This window comes from Mercenaria mercenaria, chromosome 18, assembly GCF_021730395.1.
Source record: "Mercenaria mercenaria strain notata chromosome 18, MADL_Memer_1, whole genome shotgun sequence".
Taxonomy (NCBI): domain Eukaryota; kingdom Metazoa; phylum Mollusca; class Bivalvia; order Venerida; family Veneridae; genus Mercenaria; species Mercenaria mercenaria.
Window position 1 is genome coordinate 55564536 of NC_069378.1, and position 14677 is coordinate 55579212.

The window sequence follows — 14677 nt, forward strand, 5'->3', positions numbered from 1 at the left end:
CAGTCAGTAAATTTGAATGTTATCCATCCGCAGTATTATTTCTTTACTTATTATAATTCATCCTGTAAGTTTTTAAAGATCAATACCACTGTCCCTCCCCCCCCCCCCCCCCTTTAAATTTAGTTTGGACAAAATATAGTTTTTCAACTAAGAAACGGAGGTGTGTGTGTATGTATGTGTGGTGGTGGTGGTGGTGGTGTTTGTGTGTGTGTGTGTGTGGGGGGGGTGGGGGGTATTTATCACGCTGGATGATACCTCTACTTGCAAATGCAATTTCAGCAGAGAAGCTAAAGTTGTTTTAATATTTAATTTTCTTCGCCACCGAAAATCTCTTTCATGTAACAGTTACATGAGTTATATTCCAAATCAAATAACGATGGTTCAGCTAAAACCCAATATGTCTTTTTAACTGTATTTCAGTTATGTAACGGCGGGCAGTTAACCTAACCGGTGTTCCTGGATTCTGTACCAGAACAAACCTGTTCTCCGCATGTAACAGCCAACTTCCTCGTATGAATCAGAGATGGAAGACAAACGATGTCAGACACAATGTCTTTTATCAAATCGTCACGAAGAACAAACGCCCTGCCCGGGGATTGAACTCGTGACCGTGAGATCCGCAGATCTGCGCTCTCCATATTGAGATAAGCGGACGGGCCCCAATATGTCTAATTCTCAGAAACTGTACCCACAGACAACTTGTATTTACTTCAACGTGTTATATAATGCATATTGACAAAATATAACTGCTGCAGTAAGTAACATGGCAAAAATATACACCAAATCAAGAGTCTTCAAATCGAAATTTACATTAATCCCCGGTTATGACACTTCCCTGGTTGACATGCAAATGCTCAAATGCTACCATCGGAGTCTTGTAATCAGGACTTCGTCAGGGATCATAGATTATTTTTCACGTGGCAAATGACTTTCCACTGTAGTATTGAACACGCCCTTTATGTAACGTCTTTTTCTTCCGCTCTCTTTTACGAAAACCAGTTTCAATTAAAGGAATGAAATTTATCTTAAATTTGTTATTTTATGTATGGACGATACGGAAAGCACAAACTGGAACAAATCGTAAACTTATTTTATTTTTCAGATTTCTTATACAAATCTAGACAACAATATGTTTATGCGAAGAAAATAAACCTAATAAATTGCCTTACTTACTTGCTATTAACTACCCGATTTTTGACAATGATGGGGATTTTGAAAGTGCATCCAGTTGATCCACAAGATGCGAGATAAAAATAACAAAATGACAGCAGTTTTCCTTTCCACAGATTTTAACAAACATACCGTAAATGCGACCAAGGTGCCATTTTCAAATAAAAAATCTTGAATGTTTGTTGAAGAAATACAATATGTAACATTCATAGAGAATATCACGACCTATTTTAATGATCAGGGAAACTTGCATATTTTTGTTTTTACAGACTACAAATTTAACAGTCAATAAAAGCTGTTTCAAAATTAATCATTATTACTATATTTTTATAAATGTATAACTGTTTATAAATAACATTTCATTAATATGTCTATAAATGTTATAACTTTCTTTTTCAATGCATTTAACCATGTTATCTGTTTTCATTCTATGCAATATGCGCACAGAGTATTGTTTGCTTTTTAAAAAAATGCATTTGCTTATATCTAATGCATTCAGCTATGATAAAGAGAACTAATACATAAAAAAAAACAAGGAAGAATATCCAACAGGGAAAGCCACGTTAAAAAAACACAGCCTCCCCAAAGACACACACGAACAACTCTTGCACACCCTACACAAAAATGAACACAAAAGGACAAAACAAACAAATATAGGAACACAGTGGGGCACCGCCTTGGAAGGGTCAGTGGCAAAACCACCACTGGGGAGTTTAAACCGGTTTATGGTGCACCTAACCTCACTCTTACCTCCGCCATGTTCCAAAGTCACAAGACAGTGTAAATAAAAGTAATCCCCGCCAGTAGAAACCCTAACATACGTAAAGGCAACAGAAGGTATGTAATGTAAAAGTTTTATTCACGGTATGTCATTTCTGTAAATGCTTTGTTCGGAACCCAACTTATACTTTAAGTAAACACAAACAACCATTTACATATTATGCAACATAGTTTATGTCTCGAAATTTAATAGAAAAAAAATATGACAAAAGCAAGCATATACCGCGACTAAAAGGAATACTGTATACTAGTATAAAGGAAATAAATCCTAGCTTTCGAATGTGTTCTTTGCAGATTTAAAATGACTATCTTCGCCTTATCATACTGCGATAAATAAATTCCTCTATAGAGAAACAGTATAATAGTTTTATGTTTATTTTTTCATTCTCATGATTGTATTTATACATTGCCAATATTGTAGTGCGTGTTTGTGTCTGGCATCTCCAAAAATTCTTCAATACAGTTGTAGCAGAATCTGAGCTGTTCCTGAAGTGCAAATGCAGAAATGAACGCAAATATAGATGCAGAATTAAAAGATTTAAAAATGAATTTAGCTTCGGATTATTTACACGTACAAAAGGTGATTGCGTTATTTTCGCTGTAACACCTTTGACATTATGGCTTTTATTGTTGTGAATAATTTATGTAATAAACTTTATTGTATTTTCACTGTTATAAGTTTGGCGTTATGGATTTTGCTGTTGTGAATGAACTATTTAATGTATTATTGTTTATATTTTTACTGTAAAACGTTTGGCGTTATGGAGTTAGTTGTTCTGAATAAATTGTATGATATATAACTTATTGTATTTTAATGGCCTAAGCCTTTTAATATTGTGAATAAACAATATAATATATAACCTATTGTAGGCTAACCTTGATAAGATTGATATTCTGCGTCTGTTTTTGTGAAATAACTTCGTCAAAATATAGAAAAAAAAGAACTCACAATATCCTGAATAGCAGACCTCCTTCTTGAGCGAACCTGACATATCGTGTTGATCACGCTCAGTTCGTTCTCAATAGCAATATTTTCTAGTAGTAGAGACACTGCACAGAAAAGACCACTTCTCTCAGACCCAGTCCTATGAAACAAGTTCATTGTAAATTCTTACTTAGGAAAAATATATTAAAAGAAATACTGACATTTATAAGATGATACTACACGATTAAGCATATATATCACAACTATACATTGCTTAGGTGCTGGTCAAAATACAACGGTTTTTGCATGTTGTTAACATGTATGAACTGCTTATGCACGCGATATAACTAATTGAATAATACTCACAACGTTGGAAAAAACCCGCCGAATATGATCTATAAAAGTCACCCACAATATTCATATCGTAAATTCCATAACATAATGCAATGATTAACAAATTTTGAAAAGATTATAAAATGACTTACAAGCAGTGTATAACTATAGGTTGTTCTGAGTGTGAAGTTCCTCTGACTTTTTCAACATCTACGGTTGTATTCAGTAATGAAGATGTATTCTTTGGAACAATGTCTTGGCTTTTCCAACATTTAAGCTGGTAGTGATGGACCGTCAGTTCTCTTTCAGGTGGCTGGGGTACGAGAAAAAGAGCAAAACAATTGGTAAGCCAATACATAGAATCGACATTATTGTCATCTTGCTTGGGGGAATAGTGGAGTTCGTAAGATTCAACCACTACATTATTGGATTAGCACGTGCTTAGATAACCAAATACTGATCTGCTAAAAGGTCTAAAACGAATGTATATGAAAAATGTTTAAACTCAAACAGACATTACACATTACGATACATGAATATAAAATAAACCATTGCATTATACGCACCGATCCAACTCGCGAGAGTTTCAACTCCCGAATAATAAAATCTTCCCTTGAATCATTTCTTGTGCATGACACTTGAAAATGACCAAACGTTGATACTTTATTGGCCGGAGGAATGTACTGGGCAACCGTCTAAAGAAAATAATAACAAGGTATTAAAATTCTCTAAATCTAGTAAATCACCTTTATAAATATACTAAAAAACAACAAATATAATTAAATACATTAAAACATCAAAATCTTATATTGTGTTACATTTAATATACTTGCACAAACATACTGACTATACTTTTTCTCTTCAGTACATGTACTAAAGAACAAGTATATGTACAAAAGACATTTTGATTTATGTCAGCTAAAATAATAAACATCAAAATAACTATTAATTGGTTGCTATAACTCCTAAGACAATTATATATATTTGAATTATTTGACTAAATAAAGTTTTTAATAATTCCATTCTTAGTTGATATTGTCTTTCTATGTTTTTATTATGTTGCTAGTATATCACTAGTAAGAATGTTATAAATAGTTGTCTTACTTTATCATTTATATTTTCCTCGTCCAGACAAACAACATATGAACACATTTCTTGGTATAACATGGACACAAAATCCTCTACTGTGTTAGACAAAGGTGTCTGTGCAAGGATGAACTTGTTCTTTTCTTTATATCCCTGTTTTTTTATATACAATGCAAAAAAATCTATTGTCATTAACAACAACATCAGCATTAGAATATTATTAAATCAAACATAAAATAAATGTATTGTCTAAACTTCAGAATAAATGTTACAAAAAGAAATCAACATTTCTACATTTTATAAGCCCTACCAAAGAGTCAACAGACAGACACCGAAAGTAAACGTAAGTAAGGTTTCCACATACGCTCAGTAAAGCGTTGAAAACTGACTGGTGAAATACGAATAATTACGCTTCGTAATGTGAGAAGTATATTAGAACTTTATCCCGCTTACATTTCTTATGACTGTTAAATGCAATAAAAGAGTATTTTATCATCATTTAAATCGTATGACTTTTATCTCATTGTTTCTTATCAAAAATCGAATCTATAGCGATTTACTTCGCGATAATGTACGTTTTACTTACATTGACATAGACAGCATTTATACAGTCGTGTTTTGTCAAAGTCAACCTTACTCTATGATCATCGTCTAGAAAAAAAGTTATATTTTTATATGCTGAAATCAAATTAATGTATATCCAGTTATGTTTTTCTATCTTTTCTATCGGCTGCAGAATTTGTCTTGAAAATCAAATGGGTTTGCGAAGGCCATACTCGATCCAAGAACTTAAAATGACTTGAACCACGACAACATTTCTTCTGTTTATTAACACATAACTAGCTATATTTGTTAGCTAGTCCAAATGAGCCGGTTAATGCCGCACCAAACCTCACCTCACTCATGATCACCACTGTATTCTAAAGTTACTGGATTGAGTAAATAAAAGGTGATCCCCTTACACACAAAATGGTTACAAAAGACACACAATGAAAACCACTAAAAACTCTTGTTACAATTTATAAAAGACAAACTGAAAGAGCCTAAGAACCTTAAAGATACAAACTAAATGCCCGTACAGAGGGCAGTGCGACAACAAAAACACCGTTAATGGTTTCGTACTTAGACCCAATGTGATTTATTTTCTGGTCCTATGGAATCATGGAGCACATTCATTTTTACTATAACAGAATCCGCTTGAGCCGGCGGTGGGGGTGGGGGGCATAAGGGGTGTTGCACATTCCATTACCTCTCATGAACAGTCTCTTTCAATCTTGGTTGCGCTCTATGCTTCCATATGATCTTTTCAAAGATTTCCGAGACATTTATCAAATACATTCAGTTCTTGTTAGCTTCGCAGTAAATATATAATGGAATCTACCACCTGTACTTCCAGAAACAATTATAGGTGAAAGTGTATTGCCCAAATTTAGAGGGGCGGAACAGCATCCAATTAGTGCAGTAGTTAAAAATTGTTTTATTTATCTAACATAAGCCCCGAGGATATAATATATCAACCATTGGAGCTATTGGTTGGTTTATACATAATATCAAATATAATTCAGATAATTTACTTTAGAGTTATGTCTTCCTGATTTCTCTAGAATATGAAAGGAATATTTCTGATATAAAAATTGCCACTTTACAAGTTTTCTTTATGCTCTGATGACATGAATAAATCAAATGCACAAAATATCGACAAAAGGAGGATTTGTAAAGGAAATTTATAGAGTATAAAGTTAATATTTATATTTTGCATTCATAAATAGATCTTATCAAAACGAAAAGTTTACTTTACTTCCTCTTTTTCTTTAAGTTAGGAAAAGCGTTAAATCTCTGAAACGTTTAAAACGTAATAAAACATTAACTGAAGATGAAAACATTCGATTACACGCTACAATACTTAAATGATTAATATCAGTTTATAACGCATAAAATGTGGTTGGTTTATACATATTTTGTTAAATACATAAGAAAGAGTTTTATGTTTCATATGAACTTGTATAACAGACACCAGTTTTTGTGTAAAATACAAAATGTATACAATATTTATAGACATTTATTTAATGAGAAAGTAGAAAATAACATAGTTTGAGGGGTTCATTTTGAAAGCCAGATAGTCGCCAAAATAATGATAAAAATGTTACCGATGGAATTCGAGAACCTGAGTTTTTAAACTTAAAATGCAACTTCGTAAAATGTAGCAAGCAAAAAATCCCCTAATAATAAAACTCTAAAATTAGAACTTTAATAATTATTGCAATAAGCATTGAAATTTATAACTGTCTAATTCGCGTCAAAAATAAGGTTAAGGAAGTACTTTTTGAATGTATTTAAAGTTTTTGGTCTCTTTAAAAGCACACTTTAACTTTCCAATTATCTCGATTTAAGTTCAAGACGTTTTGTGCTGTAAATGTGTTGAGTATAAAGGTTGTATTGATAAGCTTCAGATACAATTAGTTGGGTCACCACTTTATGTAAACAACTTTTTATAATGTAGTCATACACATATAACTTCCTTTTAAAATAATTTCTTAACCACATAATATACCATAAAGTATAGATCGTGTTTGGTTGAATAGAATAGAAAGCGTATGTTAAAAAACTGATTAGGTTCAGTATGGTCAGTTTCAGTTATCCGATGTTTTATATTATTAAATAATTTATTGACCAAAATAATATATATCCCTGTTGTTTTACATTTGTTTATTACTTTTTCTATTCTATTACATACGAATCATTGTGCTAATCTGAAGTAAACACATCTACATAACACACAAAGAAAAACAACAAGAAGTGTACCAGGTATATCCGCCACTTTTCTGTTTTCCTTACTGCCTTTGGCTTGTATCATCATTCTTTTATCTTTAATTGTTAACTGCATCAGATTCTGGAAGGACTAAAACGGAGGTATTTTATAAAACATATCCGTTCAGTTTAAAGGTCATGTTATGATACCGTTAAGAATTTCAAATGAGGAAGACATATTCGTATGGTGTATTCAATCTACCAAAACAATCATATTGAACAGCTGGAAATGTCAAAATCAAATTCATTTAAATAACATAGAAAGGAAAGCTAATTTGAGGCAATTTTGTAAATATTTGAAATGCTCATTACCTGATATTGTGTCGCTATTTTCTCATCTGTAAAGGCATGTGGAATCGCAGTGACATGAAATATGTCAGGCTCACATGTCAGAGCATACAGAACACAATGATGGAGGAATATGTATTGTTCCTGAAAATATAATGCAAACCCTGTATATCATAATTAAAATACAGGATATTTATAAATATTCCCTTTAGCAGAAGTTTAGACAGATAATGAAATGCCTCTTAAAAGCCACAAAGAGATAATTATCTGATAAAAATAAAGCAAAGTAACAAAAACAATAATAATAATATTAACCATAATAATAGTAATAATTAAGTGACTCTAATGGCAATTTAGGATGTTTATAGGTCTCGAACAATGAAATTCTTCAAATCGCCTCTGTAATGGTTTCCTGGTTTGAATATTGCATACTTACAACATTCTGCACCAAGCTTACTCTCTGACCTCGAAGACCAATAACACAACCAAAGATATCTACAGATGCCTCTTCTTTGCCTTCTCGTATAAGAATATCTAAAGCAATGTAGGTTCCAGTTCGTCCAATACCAGCACTGTTTACATATTAAAGAATATTTGAATTAATCTGGATTCATAATATTCTTCACTTTTTTTTACTTTGGAACCGGAAACAAAATGAAAGAAATGCGATTACCAAATTTGAGAATCATTTGAAATGTACACCACTCTTCCAGATATATACGACATTTGATTTGTTGCACTTTTTCTCTAAGAGCTCGCCCGCTTAGCTCAGTAGGAGAGCACAGATCTACGGATCACGGATCGGGAGTTCGATCTTCAGGCGCGGCGTATGTTCTCCGTGACGATTGTGTCTGATATCATTCGTCCTCCACCACTGATTCATGTGGGGAAGTTGGCAGTTACTTACGGAGAACAGACTTGTGGTACAGAGTCGGGTGACACTTGTTAGGTTAACTTCCCGGATTACTGTTGAAAAAATGGCGTTAAACTCAAAAAACAAACAAACAAACATTTCTTCTAAAGAACTGTTACAGACTAAATCAAAACGAGTCCGCTTTTATGTTGTTTGATTGTATTTTATGCTTCCAAAGGACCTTTTTACATATTTCATTGATTTCGTCTTTTAATAAGGGGTAATGAAATAAGCAAAACATCCCTCGATTCCTAGCACCAGCTTAAGAAGAGCTTATTAAACAAATAAATTGAATGAATTCAAATATTTCAAATAATTCTGTCTCGTAATTGTTATCTAACATAGCAACACCTGCAATGTACTATCATTCGTCCCTGAATCGGTCTCTCTCCCTGTTCCACTTTATCTCTAAATTCTACCAAAGATGCTACTGTATGCGGAACGGATTTGTCTGACCAAGCTGTGTAATGATATTGTTTCACCTTCCAGGCTTCAGAATGCTAAAATGAAAATCGAAATATTTATCTTACAATATACCTTAAAAGAAGTGAAGTGCACAAAATGACATTTTGACGAATTTCAAGTATTGAAGTGATGTGTTCTATTACAATTTATTTAGACGCTTATGCATTATAGTATAGGGACAAGTGATGTTTACAATATCACAGTCAGTATTAACAAAGTAGACCTTTGCAGTAGAGAGGAATTCAGTACCTGTTTTACAATAAAGTCTCTAACAACAAAGTCTGAGAACACTTTTTCAGCGGCACAAGTCACTGTGAAATCTCCATAGGTCATATGTCTTCCTTGGTCCGGCCAATACTGTTCGCACTTCATTTTCTAAACACAGGAATTATTTGGGTCAAACATTTTAAATATGTAAGTAAAACAAGATTTTGCATTCTTATAATAACATAATGTTAATGTATACTGAAAGTCATTATTAAAACATTTCCTAAATTTAAGTTACCGACGGGTCGGTATTATGACAGGATGTTTTAAAACAGAAAAAACCCGAAGCTTTCGAATCCCATGGAAGTGTTTTTACCTTGCATTCCTCGTAAACAATTGCAAACGCACTTGTAAGCTGAGAACCAGCTATTGCAATCTACAAACCCAGAGAAACCTGAGGACTCTATATAAAAGTTGTTACAGTATAATTACTTCATATACATTCATTCTCAGTCACATGCATGTTGAAAATCAATTTAGTTTATTAACGGGTCTCTGACTAGCATGTACAAAAAGTTAAACCTGTATTTAATCAGAGAGACAGTAGAATTCCATATTATGTCATACAACTATATATGTACAACCTTAGACTCATCCAAGTTGGTAAGCATGACGATTTTATTTGTATGCTCTTGCCAGACCATCTCCCAAAATGTTGCAAAATTGTCCATGGTACGTTTTGTAGGACCTATGGTATTTAAAACAAAATCTTCTAACTAAAATATCTGACATCTCTGAAATGTAATATCTATAATCGTGTTGCAAGTTTTCAGGATTGTTATAGTTTCTGAGATCGTAGAAAACATTTTTCTGCGATGATAACATTCCACTAAAGCCAGGGCGTGACGGGTGTTGAACATTTCATTACCTTCTATGATCAGACTCAATGAAGCCAAGTCTGCTGTCAGTTTTCTCTATTGCCTGCTACATTTCCAAAGGATCTTCTCGCAGATATTTAAGAAAACAAATAAGACTTTAGTATGAAATGTCATATTATAAAGAAAGCAAATGTAGGTTTCGTTCATTCTTCAAAGACAGAAATGTGTGTATCTGACATAAATGAAGAAATATATCGTACTCGAAATTCTAGATTAGGTAAATAAAGATTAAAATAATTATAACAAATACGTATCTTTTCCAACCTACATTTGACTGTTATTACAATATGTATAAAGTGCTTTGTATCGCTCACTTACCCAGAGATGCAATGTAAGATATTTGAGACTGACCATGACCCTGGAAATTTATAGACATCGTTAAAATTTTAATTTGCCAAAGAGTACGAAAAATTATATACACAATGTATATAATTCAAGGGATTACAAGCACAATTTTTGTCTTTATGATACTTGAATCTTGATAACTTTTTAAAATTTAACACGCTTAGTAATATTAAAATGTTCTTTTCTAATATGGTATGAACAACGAAAAGCAGTTTATATTACAAAAGAGTAACCGATTAAAAAAGGCAATTTAAAACACGTCATTTACTTACCTCAACATAGTTTGCATTAATAAAGCTTTTGCTACGCAGAACAACACGTGTAGCGTCATCTGTAAAACAGAACAAATAGTTAAAAACATTCATATTTACTCATATAAGTATAATTGTCATGGGAAAGTGTCTTTACATCTTTCCGAATAAATAATCTCAGCTTTCATTCAGCAAAAGAAAAAGATCATACTTACAAGCATAAATGCCATTGTATCTATTTTTCGCTCTGTTGTGAGGTTTTAATGCTTCGTTGCAGGTCCTTGTCAGCCCTTTTGGAAGTTTCTATAAATATTTAGTGCCGAGAAAACTAATAGTAACAAGTTAAGATAAACAATTAAACCCATAACATCAATGAATATTTATGTCTGCTAATGCTTCAAAAGCGAAATAATATAACTTTTTAGAATAAGTAAAGCGAAAATGAACAAAGAAGGGCACTGTTAACAAGTAATAGCCTAAACATATGTTGAATGGAATACATGATCCCAAAGGACCAGAAAATATAACAACACTAAATCCAAGTACGGGGAGACTTTTTACAGCCGCCACACGGCACTTATAGATTAAAGTTCTTTCTGTGGGCTGACTTTTTTTCGGGTTTATATTAGATTTTAAACAATACCTCAAATTCACTCTCGAAATTCGATTTGTTCTGTATATTGTCATATAATTGTGAGATCTGAACGCGACTTCTCACCAAACCAGCCATATTGTAATATGTATCCGATGCTGGGATGTTTACATCTGAAATGAACAATCACTTTTATATTTCGAATGTATATTTGTAAATTATTTGTAAAATGTGTCTTACTATGATAAAAATCATATAAAACAAAACATTTACGTCCAAGTTTTTATTTTTTAGAAATAACGTATCATACGCGTGTTTCCTGTTATAGTTTGTTTGGGTTCAAATTGATAAATAATGTTCATTAAACCGTAGCTATAAAGTATGCAGTCAAATATTACCTGTCACTATGATACTTTTAGGTTCATCATCAATGTTTTCCAGCAGTATTTCATCCATATCCGTTTCCGCTTCACGTGTATTGTCCTCCGCATCAAGATTAATTACAAAGTTGTCATACATATTCTGTGGTGCACTTATTTCATCCTTTTTATGATGAATGCTCTTCTTTTGTTTATTTGGTTGAGCGTAAATGTATTCTTGACTCTCCTCTTTTCTTTGTTTGTTTGGTCGTGCATATATGTCACCTAAGTTTGAAGATATAGAATAGAGTTTTCTTAAATTACAAAACTTGTGGGGTTTTTTTACAATATTTAAGATAACTCAGCTAGAAAAGCTGCTTCAAGTTAAAATATCGTTATCATGATTTACCTATATCATTCAGTTTGTTTTGTCTTGTTTCCCGTTCTTCATTTTCAATATGTGAAGCCTGGTCTTTTGTTCTCCTTCTGAAATGTTTAAATGGACTACCATGTAATTGTTAACGGTACACTTTCAAAATAAAATGATATACATTTCAATAACATGATCTGCTACCTGGATGAAAATTCAGCCTTGTCTGTCGACTGTAGTGAAATATTTGATTTGGAAAACGAAAAAAAAAAAAAAAAAAAAAAAAAAGAAAGAAAAACAATAACAACAACAACAACAAAAAGAAATTTAATACCAAAGATGCAAATAAATACAAAATCCGCGAAACACAAACGAACCAATTACGGTTATTAGATCTTGATTTCAGACAATCTAAAGAAAAAGAATATATTTAACTGTAAAAGTTAAAACATGATTAGAACAACTAAAATCATTTACATATTTTCGTACTAGTATGGTTCGGATATAATCCAATTTTTAACATTTTTTCAAAGATTTTACCTTTTTAGTAAACAAAGGATCACAACGACTATCACAATTAGGACTAACAGTCCTCCACCTGCTCCAGATCCTATTATTGTTATACTGGAATTTTGTTGACCTGGCTCCTCAGTTCTTTCAGTGGTGGAAAGGACTTTATTTGGAAGTGTTGACGATGTATTTGTAAAGAGATCTGTGTCTGAGATATTTAAAGTAAAATAAATAAAAAATAATTACTTCTATATCGAAATCTCTAAGTCTTAATCGAAAAAGCACGCATCATTTCATGCCCCGATATGTATGAAATTAATAAACAGATTCAGATCTCTATTTAAGTCTTCCTCATATACATATATGTATGTAATGCACCATAAAACATCGGAATTTCATTAAAACTCTTAAAAACTTAAGCAAACTTCATATTAGATGCTATTTTATGTCCATTCTATAAACTAACCGAATACTAGTATATACAAAACAATGGAATTTAGAAACAAACACGAACTTCTTCTTAGTATAAGTTTCCATGTTAAAATATTTTATAAACTTATTTCTCATTTTCTTACTTGCAAGTATTGCATTTGTAGGAAAGAAACACCATATCACGAGCGAATACACAGTGCCTTCCACCATACTGTTTTAACAAATAAGAATACTATTTTCGTTCATTATAACCATTGTTAATGAAATTAGAAAGCATTTTAACTGATATAGAAAATAAGTTACTACCTGGTGTCGTTGATATGGTACATACAGTACTGTCATTCTGATCGCACTTTAGACATTTGTCTGGACATTCGTTTGTACACTTTTGTCCTGTCCAGCCATCTTTACAACCATCTAAACAATGCCCTTTTCTATCACAAACATTATAACAATGTTCCGAACAGTGAGCTGTTTCAGGAGAGCAGATATTGTTTTCTACTTTGTAACCATTTTCGCACTCTGTGCATTTCACTGTACTTTCAACTTTAGTGCATTTTTGACATTTATTAATATTGCAGTCATAACTACACACTTCTCCATATTTACCTGATTTGCAGATGGTGCAGTTAGCAAACGTACTGCATTCTTCACAATTCAAAGGGCATTGAGAACAAAAGTATTGTTCATTATTGTCAGGACCATTACTTCGAAGATAGAAACCTTTTGCACACTGCAAGCAAGTCGTGTCACTATCACATAATGTACAATTTCCAAAACATTTCTTACATCTTTTAAAACCACCGACTGTTTGCTCGTAGTGTCCAGCAATACATCCAGTTGTACATTGACGAAGTTCACAATCACCGTTTGTACAAAGGTCACAAACATTTTCGCACAAGGAACCATAAAAGCCAGGTTTGCATTTATAACAAAAGCCAGTCACATCATCACATCCAGTTTCACTGCATTGTTCATGACAAGGCCATTTGCAAACTTGATAATTCTGAATATTCCAGAAGTTCGCCTTGCATTTTGAACATGTAGAACCGTCTGTACACTTTTCACAATTTTCTGGACAATGATAACAATATTTGCCCGACAACCAGAACCCGTCGTCGCATTGCACACAAACGTCTGAGTTACCAGAGCATGATGCACAATTGTTTGGACAACCTAAAACTTGATTACAATAAATATTACAAGAATTTTTTAAAAATATGCGGTCATCATGACTTCTCTGTAAGAGTATATATTACTTTTTGTTAATGCTTTTATAGGAAATCATCCATTATGATGAAATAAAACTCCTATTGGACGTTATTCAACACTTGTGGCAATCTTGAGGAAAGTAAACACATCATAGTTTAAGTAAAATAAAATAAAGAAGCAAACCATCTTATATGATACAAGCACTCCCTGTAATAGTGAACTGACTAAATTAAAACGGGATATCCGTGCTATTATAGCGCATCCAAATAAAAAATGGAAACACCCACAGTTAACACATGCCAAGTGAACATATAAAAAGTGTATAAGTGTATCGGTATAGGATTTTGTGTCTTTATGTCCCAATTTATATATATATATATATATATATATATATATATATATATATATATATATATATATATATATATATATATATATATATATATATAAAGGGTAGTATATTGTTTTGCTCATTTTGCTCATTGTCGGTTTTCCGTACTGTTTGTATGTGCGTCGGTAGACTATTTGGTTTTCTACGAATAAATAGAAAATACATACATCAGGCAAAACTCATAAAACGATTGTCTGTGGTAATTAGATGTTCCCTATAGTTTCAGTGGTCAGTATGTCACAGGTCAAGGTCACAGTCACCTCAATACTGGGAACGGTTTCCACTCAATGACTTAGGGACGC

General features: G+C 32.5%; 1 protein-coding gene across 2 annotated transcripts; it reads right to left on the minus strand.

Annotated features, from left to right (window-relative positions):
* Positions 1 to 1076: 1076 nt before the first annotated feature.
* Positions 1077 to 13951, minus strand: LOC128550658 (receptor-type tyrosine-protein phosphatase kappa-like). 2 transcript variants are annotated; one of them, XM_053530139.1, is made up of 20 exons: positions 13079 to 13951; positions 12371 to 12548; positions 11870 to 11946; positions 11500 to 11745; positions 11153 to 11274; positions 10725 to 10812; positions 10531 to 10589; positions 10232 to 10271; positions 9620 to 9723; positions 9018 to 9143; positions 8655 to 8803; positions 7827 to 7962; positions 7415 to 7534; positions 7097 to 7193; positions 4881 to 4945; positions 4313 to 4447; positions 3775 to 3903; positions 3361 to 3521; positions 2900 to 3035; positions 1077 to 2436 (listed from the first exon to the last, which is right to left on the minus strand). In XM_053530139.1, the coding sequence occupies exons 4-20, from the start codon at positions 11618 to 11620 to the stop codon at positions 2350 to 2352; spliced, it is 1875 nt and encodes a 624-aa protein (XP_053386114.1). In that variant the 5' UTR covers positions 11621 to 11745; positions 11870 to 11946; positions 12371 to 12548; positions 13079 to 13951; the 3' UTR covers positions 1077 to 2349. The 2 variants fall into 2 exon arrangements, with proteins under 2 accessions (XP_053386114.1, XP_053386115.1); XM_053530140.1 differs by lacking the exon at positions 2900 to 3035.
* Between the last annotated feature and the right edge of the window lie 726 nt (positions 13952 to 14677).

Coding starts and splice junctions, on each gene's coding strand:
- LOC128550658 (XM_053530139.1), bottom strand. CDS start 11,620: ATGTATGACAACTTTGTAATTAATCTTGATGCGGAGGACAATACACGT. Junction 8,804..9,017: donor GAGACTTTATTGTAAAACAG/GTACTGAATTCC, acceptor TTTTCATTTTAG/CATTCTGAAGCCTGGAAGGT. Junction 3,036..3,360: donor CCTATAGTTATACACTGCTT/GTAAGTCATTTT, acceptor CTTGTTTCATAG/GACTGGGTCTGAGAGAAGTG.